This window comes from Rattus norvegicus, chromosome 8 (genome assembly GCF_036323735.1).
Source record: "Rattus norvegicus strain BN/NHsdMcwi chromosome 8, GRCr8, whole genome shotgun sequence".
Lineage (NCBI taxonomy): Eukaryota > Metazoa > Chordata > Mammalia > Rodentia > Muridae > Rattus > Rattus norvegicus.
In genome coordinates, this window is record NC_086026.1 from 57,707,672 (window position 1) to 57,728,202 (window position 20,531).

Below are 20,531 nucleotides of genomic sequence, written 5' to 3' on the forward strand. Positions count from 1 at the left end.
ACCACTCGGCCCACGTTCAAGTGTTCCTCAGATGAAGATACTGGATTACTCAAGTACACTACCTAGGGCTCTCTGCATGGGTAACTAGCAGACATTAGGACCATTCTAGTCTACGCATGCAATATAACTTGAGACCATTATGAAGGTCTCTCTCTCTCTCCCTCTCCCTCTCCCTCTCCCTCTCCCTCTCTCTCTCTCTCTCTCTCTCTCTCTCTCTCTCTCTCTCTCTCTCTCTGGTGGCTCTCAATGAGAGGCAGGCCACCCTTTCCCAGTTCTAAACAGCTTTTAGGAAATGTTTGTCAGAATGGCATGCCATCCAGGGGTCCTGACTAGCTAGACTGTGGAGTTAACATATTCACGCTGAAATCTCTTCTTGGCTACTTACCTAAGGGAATAGGCTAGTCTGGGCCTATAAACACGGCACAGAGACAGCCTGGTACATATTCTCTAGCCACTAGAGGCTGGGCACCGCCTACAGACCCGTGTGCTTACCTGAACTTCCTGAATGTGGTAGAGAGTGGTCTATCTCAGAGCTGCTAACTGGGTAGTGATGAGCCCAAATCTTACAAGCTAGGTCCTCACTCTACTCTCGTAAAGCAAAAGGAAAAAAAAAGTAAGTTTGCTCCCTGTTCGAAACACAGTTTAGTTCATCAACTGCACTTTGAGGAGTTAAGCCTTAGCCATACTACTTAAAAAACACCTTTCCCCAACAACTGAATGAATCAAAGAGAAGACGGTACCAAAAGGGTTGCATTTCAATAGAACTAGCTTTATTTATTATTCAAACAAAAGGAATGGCCTATAAGCAAGTGCAGATACGGACTGAGGGGGGTGGGCGTGGCCTGAAGCTTACAAAGGCGCCGCCGTCTCGCGACGGAAACAGCAGACTAGAAGGAACGGAATAGTGATGTCTCGTCTGCTGGAGGAGTCTGAAGATGCAAAGTTAACTGGAAAAAAGAATTTTTTTTTTCTTTAGAAAAGGTGCCGTGCCGAGTGGTCGGCGGGAGAGAGAGAGAGAGACGCTAAAGTGGCTTCTGAGAGCCAGGCTCTGCGGCTTGAGAACTGGCATCAACTCACGGGCTTCTCATTTTCCCCATTTTCTATAATTTTCCTCTTCTTTTCATCTGTCTTTTTCTTGAAGATGTTATTTCGGTAAAACTGAAGCTCTTTGATGCTTTCGCTAATGTCATCCAGTGCCCTACAAGCAAACACACCACACTGAAAAAAAAAAATGTCCCAAACCCCAGAGATGGAAAATCGTGACTTGTTACAAGTCACCCAGGGGCCAGGCAGCGGCCACAAGCTGGTGTGGAGAGGAGTGGATGCTGCTTGTTTTACGTTGTAAAAGTAGATCTGAGTGCAGAGGGCTGCGGTGGGTGGAAGATGGAGGGGATTTTAGCCACTTCCTTTCTAATGCTCTCTGCAAACCATTACTTAGCGTGTACTACGAATTCCTAAGAATATCTTGTACTAGACATATAATATTTCTCCAATGCAACCAACCGCATTCACGGAATACTTACCAGCAGCAGCCCAGGACCCAAAGTCTGGGAACCACTATGCAATAGTTGGGGACGCCCCCAAGCAGAATATACCTACATACACACCACAGCTCCTGACTCAGTCATCCTAATGAACGCCAATTACCCAGATCATACAGTACCTAGCCGTAAAGCAGGCTCTGCCTCCTCTCTTGTGGTAATCTGTGCTAGGACCAGTGGCAGCCTGCCTCCGCCTAACTGCCTTTCTTCTCCCACATGCTGTTTCTCAGCCGCTGAAGCCTGAGAAATCGGGTAACCGTGATTATCAAAAACGGTGTGCAAGTAAGTCAATACGCAGTGGTGGGCTAAGGGCCTCTTCTAGAGAATTCACTGCACAAACGTCAGTGCTGGAGTTAAGGTATTTTTAGGACCCACGGTAGGCAAAGCCTAGCCCAATCTTGGCATAAGTTTACCTGCAATGTGTCTACCATCTTGTGTGAGTGGCCACACTTCTTTGTGTAGAAATGTCTGCCTATTGTATTACGGAGGTTAAGTCTTCTTCAAATCTACTTAGGGACATAATGATAGGACAAATGTAGGTGACTGTCAGTCTCCTAAACTGGAAAGAAGCTGGTGAGATGGGTCAGTGGATAGACACCTCTGCCAAGCCTGACAACCGGGGTTCAACCCCCAGGCCCAGGACTGACTCCTACAAGTTGTTCTCTGTATCTTCACACATGTACCATGTATGTATACACACACACACACACACACACACACACACACACACACACACACCTTGTTTCTGATAAAGGCCCTAGAGCTGGCTTAGTATGCTACTGTTTGGGTCCACCCCTGTAAATACAGTAGGCCATTCTAGCTCAGGGACTGGCCTTTCTGTGATGTCTCAAACTGTACACTCCAGAGTAATAAACTAAGCAAATTGGTATTCAGTGTTATCAGCTAGGTAAATCAGGAAACCAAATGCTTCCCTCAGGCTGCCCTTACCAGTCAGCTCTTCTTTCTGAATGGCTGCAGATTTTAAGAGACGTGATATTTGCCTGGGGCTGCAAGCACAGACACACCGGAAGAGCAAAGTATCCAGGCAGGAAAAGAGTTTACAGAGTTCTAACTTCAGGTGGCCACGCCTGCCCGCGCTCCTCTGGGAGAAGAGAACCAACAGTGCTAGTCTTTCGACAAAGGTCACAAACTGTCTCACCTTACTTCCAAACCAAGTTTCAAGAACGTAGCGGACTATATGACTAAAGGTAAAACGACAAAAACCAAAAGGTCAAAGACTGAGAACAGATTCGAGAATTCTGACCAGCAATCTTGGGACTCAGTGTAAGAAAGTTTTCCTTCCTTCCACTACTCAGACTTATCCTTTGCCCAGTAAGGAAGACCAGAGAAGAGAGGTCATTGTTTGGAAGTCAGAATGGGCAGGGTTGAGTGTGTGTCACACTGGCGGACCCCTGGCAGGCCCCAATCTTACCTGTGAGAAGCAGCCTTCTTCGGTGCAAATTCATAATCTTCCGGATACCAGCGTCTACGCACAGTAAAAATTATAAACTCTCAAAGGAAGCCATCTCAAGCACGCCAAACAACCACCTTCAAGTCACTTATCTAACGGTTTCTGTTCGTTTGAGACAGGGTCTCAGGTAGCTCAGGCTGGCCCCCTGATCCTCAGCTCCACCACCACAGTACCCTAACGGGCATCTCGCCTGGTTCATGAGGGGCGGATAATGGACTACACCACTAAGCAGGCACTTAACCAACTGAGCTACATTCCCCAGCCTCTTCCAAAGCATTGACAACGGAGAAAGGCTCTTTCTCTCTTCACCCTAGGTACCTTCTTTAAACAAGCCTGCCAGTGTAGAGAATTCCTGAGTCTAACACCAACCCAGCCTTCACAGTTTCTGTCCTAGGGATCTAACTACTGGGCATCCCCACCCGAGCCTCTAGACACTTACAAGTGAATACCTGTATCGCTATCTGTATCTGACCACACATCCTCCACTCCCATCCGTGGGTGCAGCTCTCACTCTTAGCCTCTCCTCTTCTTTGGAAGAAGAACCTGAGCTGCTTCAGCTGGACAGACCCCCATCCACTGTCTCTTTCCTCCCTCGCCCAAGCATCAGGCGTCATGCCTGTCGACCTTATACATATCCCTCCCAAGAACCCAACGGCCATTTCTCCCACTAACAGTTCCATCCTGAGGTGATACATGAGCCTCTTTTCCTCCTCCCACTTTACTTGTCACCTTCTAAGCGGGACGATAACAACCTTCTCTCCCTCTTCCATTAAAACGCTCTCACGGGAGTTGCATCCTTATTGGACGCAATCAAACACCTTGAGCAGGCACACAAGCCCTTTATGGTCCAGCCTTGGTCTCACCTTTGCCAACCTCAAGCTTTCCACCTCAACATTAACAAACGACATGGAATTTTCTTTTTCTTAAAGAAGGGGTCTCATATAGCCCAGATGGCTTCCCAATCTTCCTGTCTCCATCTTCCCCAGGGTTGGAGTTACAGATGTGTACTGCTAGGCCCTTTATATGCAGTGCTAGGGCTCCTGCAGGCTAGGCACACACACTAGCTGTGTTCTATGCCAGCATCCCTGCACCTGCTTTGTCTTAGCTTTCGATTTCGTAGCACCCTCCTATCTCTGCTTGCATTCAGGAATGCTCATTCCTCATTCAAACCTCATTCAAAAGGCCGTGTACCAGATAAAACTTTCTGACTCCCCGTTCTGCTCCGGCCCACTAAGCTCCTCCTGGCCCCCTCCTATTCTGCATGAGTTCCCATTCCACAAGTCTTCGGGCAGTTTATTTTTAAGGTGTTTTTTACACCTCTGTCAACTCACTAGACCCTGAGCTACTCAAAGGAGTTTTTCATCCGGCAGGCGGGCCAACATACACATTCTCTGCTTTAACGAAATCTGTGTGGAAGACTTCTGACATTCTCCCAAACCTCGCCACACAGAATGCATACACAGCCGTAGAAAAGAGACTGGAATGAGGAAGACAAACACCCACTCGGCACCCTCAATGCTAGTTTGACTGTTTTCTGCAAGTTCTCGACTGAAACATGCTACGTGAGGCGACATAACGGATCCTAAATATAGCCCTTACCTGCACAGCTCTTTAACAGTGCTCACATCAATTATCCTATAGTGAAGATGTTTCATGAACTGGGGCATGTGTTTGTCAAGAAACTTCTTATCTGCATGAACTGAGTTCCCTAGAAAGACACGAAGCATACCGCGTCTGTGCATTTCTAACAGAACGATACAGACATTCATAGAGCACACTTGAAACGGAAGTCAACTCTTTCTTCCCCCCAAACAGTTCCTAAAAAGCATCTCTAGATGTCTCCATCAAGTCTGAGGACTTCGGGGTAGTTACAAATATGGATTCCCCCAGCAGGTTCTCAGTCTAGCTCACAGCAAACCCGGAAGCAGCCTCTCGTGGGCAGAATGAGTGTCTAGCACTCTGTGCACTGCAAGAGTTTAAATCTGTTGCTTTTCAAGTTCTTACTGGATGTGCAAACTTGGTCTCAGTATCACAGAATCCACACTGCTAGCGCTAAAAAGTTTACTGAACCATACAGTAGATAAACCTTTATTTTACATTCCAATATTTTTTGACAAGTCACATCTGCATTCATGCTTTCATACAGTGATTTATATTAGAAACACTGGGTTTTTTAAGTGAGAACTTTAAAATAGACATCAGCCGCATTGGCTAAGGAGGAAAAAAAAAAAACCCATACAATATATGCTCTCGTGTGTAATGCCAAAACTTTTCCTTGTAAAAGGTTAGTTACCACATTAATTTCCATACAGAGATGCGAGCACATCCCATAGAACATCCCCTTCCCTCTGACAACATCAACCCTTTAAAAATCCCACTGTAATAGATCTGGTCTCTTTAGAAAGTCAGTGTCATGGGAAGGGGCAAAAAAAAAAAAAGGTAGGTGAATGACTTTAGACTAACTAACCCGAGACGAAATAACCGGATAAAATATATATGAGCAGCGACTAACTTTGGGCTCAAAAACAGACACTTTAGGGTGCTCCAAACGTGGGCTGGGCCCCACACATATTCTTAAATGGGATTAACCATTTCCTATGCAGTAATAATGTGTATCATGTAAGAAAACGCCCTTACTCTCCGGAGCTGCTTGAGACGGACTTTAGGGAGGAGTTTGTTTTCAAGTGTCCAAAAGCAGCAAGAAAAATATAAGGGGACACCAAGGCGGCAGAGATTAACAATGACCAAACTCAACCTCTCTGTGCATCTGGCATTTTTTTTGTTTTGTTTTGTTTTGTTTTTTCCATAATAAAAACATGGGGGGTGGGGGGCTGAGTTCATATGTGTTTCTCAGATCGAGTTCCGAGCCTTGTCACCGATATACAAAAGCGGACGAGTATTCCGAATCAGGTGAGTGGAAGGCAAGGATGGCCTCGGCTGGTCTCTCTGGAACTTCAGTTTCTTGAACCACTACTATAGAAGGTTATCTACGAGATAGACATAGGATTGGATTTTACCTGCAAGTGGACAGAGCCCCGGAGGAGTCTGCTGTCGTACAAAGGACAGAAATTCATACTCTGCCTGCTGCAGTGTAACTGTACTCTCCTTCACGGCCTTGGTAAGACCAGACTGCAAGAGAGAATCCCCGGCCCCCACCACAAACACATGAAGTCAGTTTTCAAAGGTATCCAGAAATGAAACTTCATTTCTAAAACAGGTAAATGTTAACCACAGCTGGGCTGCTCTTGCGGGGGGGTGGGGTGGGGGAGGGGGCTCGAGTTTGAACTGAAACTGCCATCTTGGACACCACAATTTTGTGTCTTAAAGAAGCCAAACCGAATTAGGTTATGTTCCTGATTCATTAATATCATTTCCACAGTCAGGAAAGATGGCGCTCAAGAGTCCAAGGATAGAACCTCGGGCAAGAAACAGCTCCCAACAGGAGGGCGGTAGTCCCCCTTCTCTGAGGGTCGAGGTCTAACCTTATCCAAAAGACTGACTTGAGTAACACTCGGAACTCCACAATGCGCTCGCGACAGACTGAATGTAGAAGACAGGAAAAAAGAGGGCATTCAGGAGAAGGTGATCTCGAGAGGTCCCAGAGTGAAAAGAGAACAAGCAAGCGGCTGGCCTAAGCCACCGTCCTCTAACCCTTTTATAACACCATCCACCAAGGCCACAGGAGTCAAATGTGGAAGCAACAAGCTTGTGACTGATCCCCAAAGCAGCAATCTTGTTATTTGGTAATGTTACCTTCCCGTGATGCTCCTTGCACCAATCTGACATGCTGTCCAGCAACTCATCCGGCTGTTTGATAATCAGGTTGGGACCCTGTGGGTGGGAAAAGCCATTAAGTCATCGAGAACCAACAGAAGCTCGGCATGGTGGTGTACACCTTTAATCACTGCCCTCGAGAAGCTGAGCCCAATACGGATCTCTTTGAAGTTGAGGGCAGTCAACATAGCAAGCTCCAGGCCAGCCAGAGCTCCAGAGTGCGACCCTGTCTCAAAAAAGTCAACAGAAATAACCCTACTTTCAAATTGTGTTTATTCATGAGTGTACGGGGAGAGGGCATCTGTGCACATGCGTGTGAGCTCAGAGGACAACCTTCTGCAATGTTCTTCCTCAGGAGCCATCCGCCTGGGAACGAGGGCTTGCCGACTGGGCTAGCTAGCCCCCAAAGAGTCATCCATTTCTACTTCTCTGGGACTGGGATTACACAGGCACACTGACAGGCTGGCTTCTGGTTTAGGTGTGATGATCTTAACTCGGTCGGGGCTCTCGGCTCATACGGCAAGCACTTACTATGCTATCGCCGAGACACGTCGTTTTAAACACCCGTTTGTATCTGTATACAAAGTGTGAAGGAAACACAGAAGCTCTGAAGAAGAGAAGGCTGAGGAGGGGGATCAAAGAATCGCAGCAGACTGCTATATGCATGTGGCATATAAACTTACACTGTTGTTTTTAGTAGCTTTATATTTTAAAAGGAAATGTTTTTACGGAAATAATAGTAATAAGAGAAGATGGCCTTCTAATTTTCAGTTCAATTTACTTATTTCTTTTTTTTTTTTTTTTTTTTTTGTTCTTTTTTTCGGAGCTGGGGACCGAACCCAGGGCCTTGCGCTTCCTAGGCAAGCGCTCTACCACTGAGCTAAATCCCCAACCCCTACTTATTTCTTTAAAAAAAAAAAAACAAACAACTTTTTATTTTTAGATATGTATATTCTTGTGTGCCTGTGTACATGCGTGCTGGTGTCCTTGAAGGCCACAGAGCACGGACGGATGGAGTTACAGACAGCCGTGGAGCTGCCCGACATGTGTGCTGGGAACTGAACTCTGGTCCCTCTATAAGAGCAGTATACTACCTTAACTACTGAGCCATCTCTCTAGCCCTTAAATTTTATCTGTGCACCCCCTCCCCCAACCCCGCAGCCCAAGGCCTCTCGTACACAGTAACAGAACAGCTGTGGGAGTCAGCTCTTTCCATCCACCAAGCAGGTTCTGATACAAATCTCAGGCCATCAGTGTTGGTGGCAAGGGCCTCTCTGCCCACTGAGCCAGCTGCCCAGCCCTCTGGCCCAGGTAAGAAAACTATGAGTCTGTGAGGGAGCCTAACGAGTGGAGTTAAGCAAATGATTCTTGTTTCACCTTAAAAGGCAGAGGCCACAAGAAAGTCTACCTTTCCTTATCATGTGCTGACAGGATGCGAGAAATTAGTCGCCTGAACTCTCTACAGGGAGTACCTGCGACTTACTGCCAGGAATTACGACTGGTAAGGTGGCAAACACAGACTCCAATCAGTGAAAGGAATGCAAGCCTATAGATAATCAACACATCTTATATCTGTTCCTAAACTTTATTGTTCTTATTTATATGTAAGAATGTAAGTGCAACACACTGTGCTCTCTCTCGCTCTCTCTCTCTCTCTCTCTCTCTCTCTCTCTCTCTCTCTGTGTGTGTGTGTGTGTGTGTGTGTGTGTGTGTGTGTGTGTGTGTGTGCGCGCGCGCGCGCGCGCATGCGCAGGTCAGAGAACAACCTTTGGGAATCGGTCCTCTCCTCTCACCACGTAGCTCCTAAGGATCAAGTTGTCAGGCTTGGCAGTCAGTAAGCGCCTCTGCCTATCCCACTGAGCCGCTACAGCGTAAACTCTACAGCCAGTCTAGAACTGTACTAGAACAGGACAGCTGTCTAACACTGAATTGTAGCCAAGTACAAAATCAGACGTCCACAATCTTGGTGCAGAAATAAAAGCTACGTCTAAAAGAAAAAAAATCAAAGAACAGAACCACACACTATGAATCTACTGACCTCTTCTAGACTGCCCTTTAGCAAACTAAGACTCCGAATTAAGTTTGCCAAGCAGGATGCTTCTACCAGCAAACAACACCTTCCTCAGACTCTCCCATGAGAACAAAACATACTTCCCGTGCCCCTGACATCCCTTAAGTATTTTTCTTAACGCCCTTATCCTCACGTGACTTAAGCCTTTACACAAATACCCTATTCATGAGCAACTGTACGGACATACCCAAGTTCCCCGGGCACATATCAACCAACTGATCCTTTAAGCCGCATGTTGGGTCGTCCAGAGTCTAAAGGAAAACACTTCCTTGGCCAAGAGTAAGCAGGACTGATAAAACAAAGACACTTGACCGTTCTTCACCAAAAACTCCCAAGTCAGAAAAATAAGTAGGTAAACTGAAAGCTCGGGGCTTGATTTCCACGGGAAACTGTTGTAAGAAATAGTCTCACGGTTCTCAAGCGGATGAGAAGCCTGATGCTACCACAAGATGGGAATTCATCTCTAATTTTTTTTTCTTTTTTTTTTTTTTTTTAGGTTTTGCTGCTGTTTTGAGACAGAGTCTCACTGTATAGCCCCAAGATGACCCGGAACTTACTCTGCCAACTGACCTGGACTCAAAACTCACACTGATCACCCTGCTTCTACCTTCTAAAGAACTAAGATGCAAGGTGCATTACATCGTGTCCAGCTAAAAAACGCCTTATCCGGGGCTTAAAAGGTCCTTTTGCTTACCCGGGGACTAAAAAGAAGTCCTAACTGTAAACAGGAAATGTCTGCTGCTGCAGTGTCCACCAAGCTTATGCTCTGAGAACCTAATTTGTTAACTAGACTCTCCTCTCCACAGGCACACCTGCTCCATCTCTACAGGTTTTGCTGTTGTTTCTTTTGATTTCTATGTGTATGCGTGTGTCTGACACGGCAGACACATGGAGGCCAGGAGCCGTCAAGTCCTTTAGAGCTGGCGGTTTGGGGGCTTGTGAGACCTGGGTAGGAGGACACAAACTCTTTGACTTCATGACTGAATAGTACATGTGTCCACTGCTGAGCCATCTATCTCTCCATCCCACCATGTCACTCCGGCTGGCCTGGAACGAGCCATATAGACCAAGCTGGTCTCCCAAGCGCTAGGATCAAAGATGTGTGCCTGGCCTATTTTGTTTTTTAATGACTTCGGATACCCAGGATGCTATCAAGGTTAGGGATTGCATCTTTTGTATCTGATTTTGCATCTGATTGTATCAAGGTCAGGAAGGTCCTCTTTTAAAATGTTTCAGGAGCGCTTAAATGCAAACGCCAAAGGGTCTATTGTACTTTGTTCTGCTACCGTTAAAGGCAGCTTACACAGAGGGTTATCGTGGCTGATAAAAATCACCACGAGAACACATTCTAAAAGTGTGTTTATGGACGTTCTACAACCCTCACGCCAATGTGCAGGAACCACACGGTCTAGCTGAAAAGGCCATCAGCCACCTGGAACAATGGGTGTCATCTGTGAGGAGTGGACCAGCTCAGGCGGAAGCATCATCGGTCTGTAAGGAACACATGCAGATACTTTTTTTTTTTTCTTTAGCATTCCCTCAGCATTCCCTGATGTAAACACTGCTTCCACGCACGGGAATGACAACGGCAATCTAGAGGTGATTCAAAATACATGAGAAGCACTGCATCCCGTTCGAGGACACAGGTCAATGAGATTTTGGTCCCTACAGAGGAATCCTGGAACTAATCCCCTATGGCGTGGTGAAGGGGTGACTTATATATGGAATTAAAGCCGAAGTTGGGACATAAAGATGGGAAACTCTGGCAGAGGACACCAAGCATGATGGGGACACAGCTGGCTGAATACTGGTGGGACCGCTTGAGACTGCCTGGGCTTAGAGAGTAGTTTAACCCAGCTTCCCCAGTGCCTAGCCAAATGCTCTTGAGCAAGTCCCCCGAATCTCTTGTAACCCAACATCTTCAGGTATAAAATGATCATCATTAACGGAGCCTACCTATCATCAGGAGGACTAAGAATACATGTAAACCCTCCAAAACTATTGTAGCCCTGGGTGCGTGCATGTGTGTGCGTGCATGTGTGTGTGTGTATGTGTGTGTGTGTGTAAATTTCAACTGAAAACTTAACCCAGTTATGAAGTGGATTATGTTGATTCCAGTACCAACTCTAACGTATTATATTACATTGACCTGGTATATCTGGGTGGAGGTCAAGAGAGAAGACACATGGATGGCTCCACCCAGATGGCCTTAATCTACATGGTCCTCAATCTGCTAAATCTCTCAATTAGATTGGAAGAAGGCACCTTTAGATCCCCACTGCCCTTTAAGTGGTATGAATGTATTTACAAGGCATCACCTACTTCAGCCAAAATGTTAAGGTCAGAGTCAGTTATCAGACAAGCCATCTCAATAATCTGATCCTTCTCAATGTCCAATCCTGTCATCTGCAAAACACAAATAAACAGGCACATAGTACATGAAATGATCTTTTTCTTTTTTAACCTCTTCTGCCCAAGTTTATTTAATAAGAGATTCCTTTGTGCATACCCAGCTTACATTCTCTGATCAGTAATGGTGTTTCTGGACAGTACTCAGAGTACTAAGTTCTGAGTGCTCGGAAACTTCTAAAGGCACTTACTGCCAGCCTGCTACTGTCAAACACTATGTTTGTCCCGGGAACAGATGCAAAGTAAGCAGGACGAATACAGACAGCACTTGATTCCATAAAAGTAGGCTCACTAACGTTAGTTACCTCTCTGAGGTTTACAAAGGTTTCCTAAGTTTTCCCAATAAAAAAAGTTAACAACTAAACTCAGTTCATAAGGAGAAAACTGGGGCACAAGAGAGGCCTAGGTATGATTGCGTTAAAACTAAAAAGGCTTCTGTTCCCGGTGGACTTTGAGTAACTTGAATCTTCCAATGGGGCCTCAATTTTCTCTTTTATGGAATGAGGGGTAAGGCTGAGTCATCTCCTGAGTCCTCCCTTAAGCAACCTAGTCTTTTAAGGCTAGGAGGTGGGGACGGAGCAGGGCTCAGAGTCGCTGCCCCCACTCCCATCCACGATCCTGAACTCAGAGACACTAAAGCGTTACACAGATTCACATATGGGTAGAGGTCGAGGCTAGGGAGAGGGAAGACACATGGATGGCTCCACCCAGATGGAAAGAAACCCCACAGTCCAGCACAGTCCCAGAACCTCGCACAACTCCTAGCTCGGGGCTCCTGGGGCCGTGCTCACCTGTCGCACCTGACACCCAGATCCCTGCTGCTTCCCGGACAGGGGAGTCCCTCGGTCCCACGCGCGAATCTGCGCCCGCCTCCCCGCACCCTCCCCGCCCGGCCACACTCTCTCACCTCCAGGTCCACCCAGACCATTCGCTGAGCCATGCTCTCCCCTGCCGCCATGGCTGCGCTACCTTCGCTGACACCTCGCGCCCCGAACTGCCCGCGCCTACCACCCACGCCCCGCAACAGCCTGGCGCCCAGGGATACGCCTAGCATCACCCGGCACGAGCCGCCACGGCCCCAGCCCCGCCGGCCCAGCGCGCGCAGGCGCCACAGTCGCTAAACGTCGCAAACCCACGGGGAGGTGCCGGGAGAAGACTACAATCCCCGGCATGCTAGGTGTCAGCTCGCCCTCCACAGCTACGCTTGGCTACCGAAAGGGCTGATGGGAGTGGGAGTCCTTGGTTCAGCCTTCAGCTCCCCTCCCCCGCCACGTGTTTTCGGATGTTAAGGGACTCGCTTGTATTCCACGACTAAAGTTTGTCTGTTTCCAGGAGATTTCATTCCTGAGTTTTTATTAGTTCTAAGCCGCGAAGTTGAAGAGTTTTACTTTGAAAAAATATGGTTATATGTTTTAGAATTTTTTTAATGTACCTTTTTCTTATTGCTACCTTCTTCCCTTTTTTTTTTAACCTGCCCCTCCCTTCCACGTATTGAGTATATTTTTTATTTACTTGGAATCCGAGTAACGTGCTATTTTGAGCTACAAGGCCAATTCCGCCATCCTCGTCTGGAGTCCTTAAATGGTCTCTTGTCTGAAAGATGACTTCTTACATATCAGGTGTTCCATACATAAATGTTCCTTTCCCAGTATTGGCAGAAGCCTTGTCTCATATTCTAGGATGCCAGAACGTATAGACTGTGTTTCGGTTATTAGATCCTATACGTAGAGTGCTTGCCTAGGAAGCGCAAGGCCCTGGGTTCGGTCCCCAGCTCCGAAAAAAAGAACCAAAAAAAAAAAAAAAAAAAGATCCTATACTATACTATTCTACCTTTAAAACTTCTCAAGTTAAATCATGTCGTTGTATAATTTCTGCAGTCCACTAAAGCGAATTGGAATAGTTCTGCCTGTTCTATTCTCCACTCTGCTTTTGTCATTCACTCTGGTTTTAATAAACTGGTCCTTAATCTCCCACAATAGATATGGTTTTCATCACCTACGCTCCAAGGGGCCTCTGCATGGATCTTATATTTTAGCTCAGTAGCAAACACCTCTGCAAAGGGTAATTTTGTCACGAACGTGCTCAGTCTTGAATCATATACTCTGTGTCTTTTTCTGAAAGCTGTGTTGCCAGTAATTACAGAGCTTGTGGTTGGTGGCGTGGTTATTCCCACCGGGTGAGCTGGTTCTGTGAGACATTGTTGCCTAATCAGAGCTTTAGAGGCTGCTGCAACCTACAAGTGGATTTCAGCTATTCCACCGGCGACCTGCCAAGCTTGGCCAGAGAAACGGAAAGATCTTGGAAACGTGTGTCAAATTATATGTACAATCTTACTGCAGAATAGATATGTATATTATAACGGCATTACCTAATGGATCATACTGTGTTTAGTTTGTAATCATTTGTGGCCCTATTCATAGAAAGGAGAACTCTATTGGAGTATAGAAACTTCTTCTTCTTCTTTTTTTTTTTTTTCAAGACAATGAGACTACAGAACCAAGCTGGCCTGGAATTCTGCCTCCCAAGTGCTGTGATTAAAAGTGTGCAACGCCACACCTGACTATATAGAAACTTGAATCAGCTGGGCTCAGTCTCAGTCTAAAGCACTATTTCTTTACATTTTGAAAGAATAACATCTTTAGGCTGGAGAGATCGCTCAAAGGTTAAGAGTACTTGCTCTTCTTGCAAGGGATGAAACTCCAGTTCAGGGGACTGTGTTGCACTCCTCAGACCTTAGTGGGCACCAGTAAACACATACACACACACTCACGCTCACACACACTCTCACACACACACTCACTCACACTCACACACACACACACACTCACGCTCACACACACTCTCACACACACACTCACTCACACTCACACACACTCATTCACACACTCACACTCACACACACTCACACACTCACACACACTGCACAGATACAGATTTTTTTTAAAAAATTAAATCTTTGATGGTGGTGTTTAATAACTTGTATCCTGAAAAGCCATGCCTGTGACTTGTTTTAACAACGAATGGTTACATTTAACAATGAAAAATTATAGCTATGTAAATAGACACAGGAAACCCTGTCTCAATAATAAACAGAAATGATGTGTGGGAGTTTTGGAAAATTCCATGTTTATTCAGCTAGAATAATGTGTTCCTATTACAATGATAGGTACAGATTTAGTGATCTTACCATAAACAAACACTTATTTTTCCTAAATTCTAAAGAAATCTTAAAACAGAAAGTGGTAAAGGAAAATGGATGTAGATTTATGCACAGTTTTGTCCAAACAGGAGGAGTGGGCAAGTGTGCCAATGTCTTCTTCCCCACCATACTATGACCATTTTAGGCTTGTAGAAAGCTGTCATGTGACAAAGGCTAGAATGTTGTGACTTTAGCTGAGAGTTGGGTCCTTTCCTTGTTGGGGGAAGGGGATGAGTCAGGACCCATTAATTGTACCCACTGTCTGTTTTCTGCTACAGAAACAGTTTTGGTTTCTGTCTGGTTTATTTTTGTTTATTTGAAACAATGTCTCACTCATTATGCAGTACAGGCTGACCTCAAAATCATGACAGTCTTCCTGCCTCCCAAGTTCAGGGATTAGTTACGAGACAGTTTGGCTCGAGAAATGTTTTTTAATTCATATTTCCCCATATTCATTATTAAAAATAAGCATTTTAAAAAAGTATCTTGGGGCTGGGGATTTAGCTCAGTGGTAGAGCGCTTACCTAGGAAGCGCAAGGCCCTGGGTTCGGTCCCCAGCTCAAAAAAAAAAAAAAAAAAAAAAAAAAGTATCTTCAGACACACCTTGTATACATAACCAACTCAGTTTTTTAATGAAATCTGAAATGCATTTATGTCAACTAAGTTTAACAAACACATACCAAGTACTTAGCTTATACGGAGCGTTCTACTATGAAGCTTTGAGATTTGCATCTGGAAGTCCATCAAAGGCCAGAGTGTTTAAGGCTTGTCCCAGCATCATGTTGACAGCTTGTGAAAACTTTCACAGGTGGGACCTCATGATAGGTCTTCCACTCATTAGATGCATGCTCTTGAAGGGGACCAGTACTCTCCACTCTTTCTGCCTGCCGTGTTTTATCTCAGCCATGAGTTGTCTATAGAGTGTGGCTCCAATGCACACTCCCTGCCAACATGCACCGCCCTACCACAGGCCTGACCACAGTGACTCCGCCTGACCACAGACTTAGACGTCTAAAACTTCGCGCCCAAAACAAGCCATTCCCCAACACCAGTGGATTGTCTTGGGTGCTGTGTTACTCTAACGGAAAACTGACACAAACACTAAAAAACCAACTTACCAAGTTAGTTGATGCTCATTATACCAGACACAATAATTACTCAACGGATTAAAGAAAGGGGTTGTGTATTTGCTTTTAGGGTTTTGGAGAGGTTGTTGGGGAGTCAGGGTATGTCCATTCAAAGTTCAATAAATAACGTAGCTCGTCAGGGCCGGGAGGTCCTGGTGTCAGGAGCTTGAGGCAGCTGCTCGAGTTATATCCAAACTGAGGAAGAAGAGACTGGTCAGTCTAAGGTAGTTTTAATTTCTAAATTTAGGGTGCTTTGAATTTGGAGCTGTTTCTTTGATAGGTCTTTGATAGGGAAGGAAGTGACTACTTTGTGAAATGTGTTAGTACTGAGATAATGGAACAGAAGGAGAAAAAAAAGCTTTTGTCCTTGCCACCAGGAGTTGGCTCACCCCCATACCCCTTTTCTGACACAAAGAACAGTATGTTTGTTTTCCTAAAGGAAAGTGTAATGTTCACTGAATTTAAATTGAAGCAAGGTAATAAGGTATGTAAGGATTTTTTAATTATGCAAATTTGCTGAAGGGTATTATTTTTTTTTTGCCAGATACACAAAAGTTGCAAATAATCGCAACTCAAGACAACTTGAGTGACCATATTGTACAAAATGACCATATGTACAAGAAATAGAGGAGAAACGAGAACAAAGAAACACCGGGAATGTCGCTCAACTAAGAATGTGATTACCTGCTGGGAAATGGTAAGGAGCAGCCTAGAAGATACAAGAGTGGGTGTGGTATTTCTCAATAGAGACATTTTTTGGTTTTGAACCATGCAAGTATATTCTTTGTTCTAAGGGACTAAAAACCTTAAAAAACAAAACAAAACAAAACAAAAACCCACAAGTAGCCATATTTTAAAATAGAATCTCAGCACATCTTTGTAGATCAAAATCAGAATAAACAAAAATGTTACAGCGACTCCAATTTTGCATTTCATTTATTGGGACTCAGACGGCAATGGTTACTTAAGTAGCTAGAAATCTTTTAGAACCCCACAACCCTTTCAGCTATCATTTAGAGGAAAAATACTGAAATTACAAACCAAACCTCACTTTTTTGTTATTTTTGTTTCGTCAGTGTTTGTATGTATGGCACACAGGGATGGGAAATCAGAGGACAATGTTCGGAGGTCAGTTTTCTTCACCTTGTTTGGAGGTGCCGTCTCTCTCACTGTTTCTGCTTTGCTATGTACTCGAGTCATGCTGACCTTTGATCTTTCAGGCAGCTCTCCAGTCTCTGCCTACCCCGTCTCACTGAAGGGATGCTAGAATTACGGGTGGGTGCCACATTAGCTTCCTGCACGGAGCCATATTGGATTTGGGCCTAGCCGCTTTTTGACTGCATGGCTCAAAGTGGCTAGGTGACTTTGGGCTGTTTGGCCACAGAGACTCACCCCTTAAGATTGTTGAATGAAAGCCTCTCCCATGAATTTATGGCACAAGAAGATAACATTCAAGGGATGCCTCAGCTCCCTTAGCAGATACCTGTTACCTCCTGAATCAACACCCAGTGTCTCCACCGCCTGACCTCTTTGCCTCCAGCTATCACTACCTATATCCGCACCTCCCCCTCCTCTGTGTTTCACAAAGGACACTCCCCCTACCTGAAAGCCTTAAAAGCTGTAACATTCACCCCAATAAACGAGACCTTGACAACAGAATCTTGCTTGGTCTCCTTCTTCTCTCGCCCCCCATTTAGGCCCAAGGGTAGCGCCCCTTCGGGACCCTAAATAACTGGGTCCCCGCTGGCGGGGACAGCTTCCTTACATGGATTCCAGGGAATTAAAACTGAGGTCGTTAGACTTACGCTGCAAGCGCTTTAATCCATCTTTCTATCCCACCATTTATTTTACAAAAGTAAGCCAGGAGAGGTGGCTCTCAGTTCTAATCTCAGCTCCTGGGGAATGGAGGCAGAAGAATCTTGACTTCAAGGCCATCCATGGACACAAGGGTTCAAGGCTAACCTGGATCCTAGGAGACTTTATTTCAAAGGGGAAAAAAATTTCAAACAAGAAACCATAATATCAAAATAAATTACATCTCTTATGCTGTCGCACCTAATTAAAGCAAGCATGGAGGCGAAGAGCCTGATTTCTAGCATTAGACTGATTAGATAAGATCCACTCATTATATCATCTTTTCGGAAGGTACCAGATTTCTCTTCTAGAAAATGGTTGAAAGTAGCTTAGCATGCGGTTAACGGTTCAGTAATTGCTAGTTTCTAAAAAAGGAACTCACATTTACATATCAGTATACTAACACCCTAGCTACACATGGCAGCATGACTTTAGACTTGCCAACCATTTCTCCTGAGTAATATAAAACATGTTAAAGTATAACTATATAACGTTATGAAAGGTAGTATGATAAAACTTGCTTTGGTTTTAGCATCGTAAGCTGAGGACAAAATTGACATATTAGATTACATTATAGACATAGGATATAAAGAGCTTTAAATTATGCACACGGCAAAACCCAGATCATAATGAAAACTTCAAAATTGTGTAAATGTTCAGAAATTTATTGAGAAGTAACGAAAGAGGAGTGACTTATTTTTTGTTTTATTTTTGACAAATAGAAATGTGTTATATCGTGGTGTTTTAGTGTATGAATATGTTGTAGAGTAATCTAACAAGGAAAACTAGCAAATCTATCACCTTCACCACACTCACTTCTTTGTGACAAAACTTTTTTTTTTTTTCCGGAGCTGGGGACCGAACCCAGGGCCTTGCGCTTGCTAGGCAAGTGCTCTACCACTGAGCTAAATCCCCAACCCTGACAAAACTTTTTAAATATACATTAATATTAAGGTACTCATCTCACAAGGCGAGAGATCAGTAAGTCTTATTTCTCTAATTGAAACGTTCTGCTCTCTGTTGATTAGTAAAGGAACTCTGGCTGGCCCAAGTGAGCTTGACTGTGGCAGGCCTTGCCCTTCCCCCTGATTCTCTCTGCCTTGCTAGAAAACTGTTAGATTACGTTCTTAAAACTGCCCCCCAAGGTCTGTTCCCTTATTTGGCTAACCCCTCCTTCTGAGACTGAAGTCCAAGGTCCAGCTATCAAAGTATTAAAGTCCAGCCATCAAAACTGCTCACCTAAGTAACATGTCCAATTAAAATTAAACACTTCATCCACACATGGGGGTTCCCCTTTTACCTTTATAATCCATCATCTCCCGACAGGCCACATGTGTCTCCTCTCTATCCAGAGGTGGCCCTCTATCCCTCTCTAGAATAAAAACCCCTTCTCCCTGTTTCCTTCCCCTTCTCCCTTATCCTCAATTTCCTGTCTTTATCTCTTTGTGATGGTATGAATAGGTTTGGCCCTCATAGACTGAACGCTTGGCCCATGGTGAATGGCACTATTAGGAGGTGTGGCCTTGTTGGAGGAAGGTATGTCACTGTGGAAATGGGCTTTGAAGTCTCTGAAGCTCAAGCTATGCCCAGTGACACAGTTCCCTTCTGCAGCCTGCAGCTCAAGATATAGAGCTCTTGACTCCTCAACCACCATGTCTGCTTGCATGTTGCCACACTTCCCACCATTATAATAGATTGAACCTCTAAAACTGTAAGGCAGCCCCAGTTAAATGTTTGCCTTTATAGGAGTTGCCTTGGTCATCTCCCTTCATAGCAATGAAACCCTAAGACATTATTTCCTGCCCTTTGTCCCTCTGGCACAAATAAAATCTTTGAACTGAGAACTTAATCTTGAGGTATCCTAAGCAGATACTGTACCCTTACAGTTACAGGTTTGTTTTTAAGATTATTTTTATTTACCGGTATGTACGTTTGTATGTATGTTTGTGTGCCAAATGTATGTGGGTACCCACTGATGCCAAGAGCTGTAGTTACAGATGGTTGTGAGCTGCCCAATATAGTTGTCGAGAACCGAAACTCTAATCCTCTGGTAGGGCAAAACATATTCTTTATAACGAGTCTTCTCTCTAGCACCACTGGTTAGTTTTGTCAACCTGACACAATATAGAATCACCTAAGTAAATTTCAATAAAGGATTGTCTAGATCAGGGTGGGCCGTGGATATGTTTGTGATGGATTATACAGATTACATTAAGTGGGAAGACCTGCCCACTATGAGTGATACCATTCCTTAGGCAAGAAATCATGGTTTGTGTAAGAGCAGTGTTCTTGACTGTGAATATAGACTGTTTTACCTTCATTTTACCTTGACCTCCTTACAATGATAGACTGTAACCTGAATTGTGAGCTAGAACCTTTCCATCTACTTTTATCCAATTATCACAGCAATGGGGAACAAAGTTACACCGTATCCTCTAAGCAGGATCTCCCATTCCCTGTCAACTCCCTATCCCGGGTTCTTGCTGAGCATTTCCCACTGTGTGATCAACTCTTTGAAGAGAATATTGTAAATCATAGTACTCCAAAACTGAAGTCCAAAAAAATAAAAGCACTGGAAGTGGTCTGTATGTTAGTGCTGGGAGAGAAGCCAAGTGGGAAAGCTGCCTAACAGTATTTTCTGGATAGGGCATTCAATGGTGCCACAGTAGCTTTGCGCTATCTCAGCTTAGTTAAGATAGAATAAAGGTTTCCAGAGTTTTCCTCCTATAGTAGTTTCTATTTAGAGTTGGTATAGAATGGTAAGAAATTTGGGCCATTGTTCCTAACTCTGAGGAAAAGCTTAAATTCTTGGAATTCCTCAAGTTGTAGAGTATTTTCACTATTATCTTCAAAAATGTATGCTACTAAGGTGACTGGGTGGGACCTTCAAGATGGGACTCGGCCAGGATGCAAAGGTCAACCACATGATTATGTAGTTGGGGTTTTGAGATGCTTATTAGTCCAAACCTCCTGGGAGAGAAGGGGCCTGGAGACCGAGTTCAATCACGTAGTCAAAAATTCAATCGATGAGGACTACTTAATGGAACTATGATACAAGCACAGAGCCTGGACACATAGAACATCT

At 44.7% G+C, this 20,531-nt stretch overlaps 1 protein-coding gene across 3 annotated transcripts; it reads right to left on the reverse strand.

The window, feature by feature from the left end:
* Positions 1 to 748: 748 nt before the first annotated feature.
* Rexo2 (RNA exonuclease 2) lies at positions 749 to 12,471 on the reverse strand. 3 transcript variants are annotated; one of them, XM_006243001.5, is made up of 8 exons: positions 12,174 to 12,433; positions 11,180 to 11,263; positions 6,766 to 6,843; positions 6,030 to 6,141; positions 4,612 to 4,720; positions 2,974 to 3,027; positions 1,078 to 1,198; positions 749 to 947 (listed from the first exon to the last, which is right to left on the reverse strand). In XM_006243001.5, the coding sequence occupies exons 1-8, from the start codon at positions 12,318 to 12,320 to the stop codon at positions 888 to 890; spliced, it is 765 nt and encodes a 254-aa protein (XP_006243063.1). In that variant the 5' UTR covers positions 12,321 to 12,433; the 3' UTR covers positions 749 to 887. The 3 variants fall into 3 exon arrangements, with proteins under 3 accessions (XP_006243063.1, NP_001008327.1, XP_038936989.1); NM_001008326.2 differs by having other exon boundaries at positions 749 to 1,198; positions 12,174 to 12,471; XM_039081061.2 differs by lacking the exons at positions 749 to 947; positions 1,078 to 1,198; positions 2,974 to 3,027; positions 4,612 to 4,720; positions 6,030 to 6,141 and adding an exon at positions 5,085 to 5,999 and having other exon boundaries at positions 12,174 to 12,418.
* Positions 12,472 to 20,531: the final 8,060 nt, after the last annotated feature.

What these genes read in the sequence shown, in the direction of transcription:
- Rexo2 (XM_006243001.5), bottom strand. Translation starts at nt 12,320, where the DNA reads ATGCTAGGCGTATCCCTGGGCGCCAGGCTGTTGCGGGGCGTGGGTGGT. An exon ending in GCAAGGAGCATCACGGGAAG is followed by an intron (nt 6,142 to 6,765) that starts GTAACATTACCA and finishes TCTCTCTTGCAG; the next exon opens with TCTGGTCTTACCAAGGCCGT. An exon ending in ACTGTTAAAGAGCTGTGCAG is followed by an intron (nt 3,028 to 4,611) that starts GTAAGGGCTATA and finishes TACTGTGCGTAG; the next exon opens with ACGCTGGTATCCGGAAGATT.